The following is a 2,662-nucleotide window of genomic DNA, read 5'->3' as shown; positions in this document are numbered from 1 at the left end:
CCCCCGCCTTTTTCCTCTATTTCCCTTCTTCCTAGATTCCCTCAGATCTGTAACCAGCTTTCTCTCTCTCTCTCTCTTTTTTTTTTTTTCCTTTCCTCTCTTTTAAACCATGCATTATAACTTTGAAACCAAAGCTGCCCTAGGTCCTTCTCTCGGGGCTGGGAAATGAGGGGAGGAGCCTTTGTTCACACCCACCCTGTCCCTTAAGCAGGAGGGACGAGGATCGAGGAGGTGCTGTTGGCTTTGGGGGAAGGAGCAGGGAACCTCGACATCAGACGGTTTGGCGGGAAGGGCCTTAGCCACAGGATGGTGCCCTGCTGGGGAGAGAAAGGACAGCTGTGTGTCCCGAGGGAACCTGAGCGGCAGGGCAGTAGGACACAGCGGTACCAAGGGAGGAGAAAGCTGGACCAGAAACCAGAGAGGCGGGACTTCGCCGGGGGACCGACGTGGACAGGGCAGGCAGCCGCTGCCCGCAGGCGGCGGGCGCCCCAGCCCTCGGCCCCGGGTCGGCAGCCACCCTGCCGGCTCCGCCCCGCCCCTCCCCTCCCCCTCCCCGCGGCCGGCTCTACTTCCCGCGGCCGCCACGTGACGCTCCGCCCTTCTCCGAGATCACATGATTTTTCGCGGGGACGGACACTGAAAGTGTTCCTCCGCGCTGACGTAGTCCCTACCTTTCGGACCTCCTCTCCGGTCCCTATTGGTCCACTCCTTCTTGGAACCTAAGCGTTCTGTGCGTTTCTCCGAATATGTATTTCGTTTCTGCCCTGCTTTCTTTCCGGAGACCCAGCTTCTCCGTTTGGGTACTACTTTGTTTTGGTGTCAGCTGCTGCCTTCGGCGTACCAACGCGTTTCATGAATAGCTATCCTTATAATTATCTCTGCCTTCACTCCCCTCCCCCTTTCACCTCGTTTCCGAAAAGAACTTTCGGAGAACCGAGCCTCAAATTATAATTAGCAGCTTCTAGCCCTTTTGGTCTCCAGCTTGGTGGGGGAAGGTCGGAACGTGGGTTTTCAGTTATTTTCGACCATAGCACAAGCCAACCACCTTTGCTACGTCGCCTGCGTAGCCCACAAGTTGATTCCAAAGCGATTACGCAGACGGCGTGAGGGGGGCGGTCAGTAGGTGGTGCTACGCTGGCGGCGTCCGGGCCGCTGCGCTAGTGGCGTAACCTAGCAGGCGGGGCGGCCCCGGACGGTCGGGGGCGGGGTTGGTGAATAGGGAAGTGGCGCAAGTCCCGGGATCGCTCCGCTGAGTCCGCCCGCGCGTCGCCGCCGTCGCCGCCGCCCCCCGTCCCGGCCCCCCCGGGTTCCCTCAGCCCAGCCCGGTCCAGCCCGGTTCCCGGGAGGATGAAGTTCGTGTATAAAGAGGAGCATCCGTTCGAGAAACGCCGCTCTGAGGGCGAGAAGATCCGAAAGAAATACCCGGACCGGGTTCCGGTGAGGACAGTAGCCAGGGCCGAGGGCGCGGGGCGCTGGCTCTGACGCCACAGCCCGGGGTTGGGGTCCGGCCGCGCAGCGCGGGCATCGGGCTGCCGGCCGTGGCGGGGTCGGGAACGGCCCGAAGCTGCTGTTGCTGGGACCCGAGGTTGAACGGAGCGGGCAGCGGGAGAGCTGGGGGGTGAGGGGACGTGGATGGCAGAGGGAGACGTGGGGAGTGGTGTGGGAGGCTGCAGGGAGTTTGACAGTCTGAGCCTCACATGGCCATCCCCCCCCAGCTAGCTGGGTGTTTGAGGTGGACGCTCTAGTCGGCCCAGACGAGTCATCCCTGCCTGATTACGAGAGTTGTTTATTATGACTCTCTACCGAGCGATCCTGGATGTTTAGGTGAGTCCGACGCAGTGGGGTCAGGATCTCTACTCGAGGCTGCACCGCGTGTTCTGAGACAAAGAAAAATGAGTCGGATGCGTTTGGGTGCTAGGAATTTTGTTACTTGAGTTCTTGACAGGTGTAACTGTGGGGCTGTCTACCCAGTATTTCCTAATTTTCATCTTCTCTTTATCAGGTGATAGTAGAAAAGGCTCCCAAAGCTCGGATAGGAGACCTGGACAAAAAGAAATACCTGGTGCCTTCTGATCTCACAGGTGGGGACCTGACCGGGACCCAGGTTTGCTTCCTGCGGGTGGGAGTGCAGTCTCTGCGGGAAGAGGCTCCACAGGCCATTTGTGACCCTCTGGGGCTTTATCATACCTTGTCTCTCTGGCAGTTGGTCAGTTCTACTTCTTGATCCGGAAGCGAATTCATCTCCGAGCTGAGGATGCCTTGTTTTTCTTTGTCAACAACGTCATTCCACCCACCAGTGCCACAATGGGTCAGCTATACCAGGTATGGTGACTGGAGAGGGGTCGAGGCTTTGGCGGGGTGTTGGAAGAGCTTGAGGGGAAGAGAGTTTCAGGTTAGCAGTTCTTGGACTAGCTGGCTTGCTTAGCTCTCAATTTTATCTTTGACATCAAAATTCTGGGGGTAGTCCTCTGTTGAAGGTTTGGAGGAGGCAGTAGGAGTAGAGGCAAGGGAAGGAACAGTGAGCTGGAGCGATGGTTCTGACCCTCACTCTTCTCCAGTTTCTCCCGCTTCCAGGGCAGCAGGGAACAGGTTGAGATCTTTTTGCTCAGGACTGGTGCTAGGGCTAATACTGCTTGGCTGCTAAGGCCTGGAGCAAGTGAGG

General features: G+C 58.3%; 1 protein-coding gene across 1 annotated transcript in view; it reads left to right on the top strand.

The window, feature by feature from the left end:
- Positions 1-1,189: 1,189 nt before the first annotated feature.
- The window catches only part of LOC103660349 (GABA type A receptor-associated protein), a 3,713-nt gene continuing 2,240 nt past the window's right edge, over positions 1,190-2,662 (top strand). Inside the window, exons 1-3 of the mRNA XM_040629934.1 lie at positions 1,190-1,437; positions 2,003-2,081; positions 2,204-2,322. Of these exons, the coding sequence (XP_040485868.1) occupies positions 1,348-1,437; positions 2,003-2,081; positions 2,204-2,322 (288 nt within the window). The 5' untranslated portion in view covers positions 1,190-1,347. The remainder of the gene's footprint in view (positions 1,438-2,002; positions 2,082-2,203; positions 2,323-2,662) is intronic.

Source organism: Ursus maritimus, unplaced genomic scaffold (genome assembly GCF_017311325.1).
Source record: "Ursus maritimus isolate PB19 unplaced genomic scaffold, ASM1731132v1 scaffold_14, whole genome shotgun sequence".
NCBI classification, from domain to species: Eukaryota; Metazoa; Chordata; class Mammalia; order Carnivora; family Ursidae; genus Ursus; species Ursus maritimus.
Note: the sequence above shows the minus strand (reverse complement) of the source record. Positions and strands in the feature narration are given on the sequence as shown.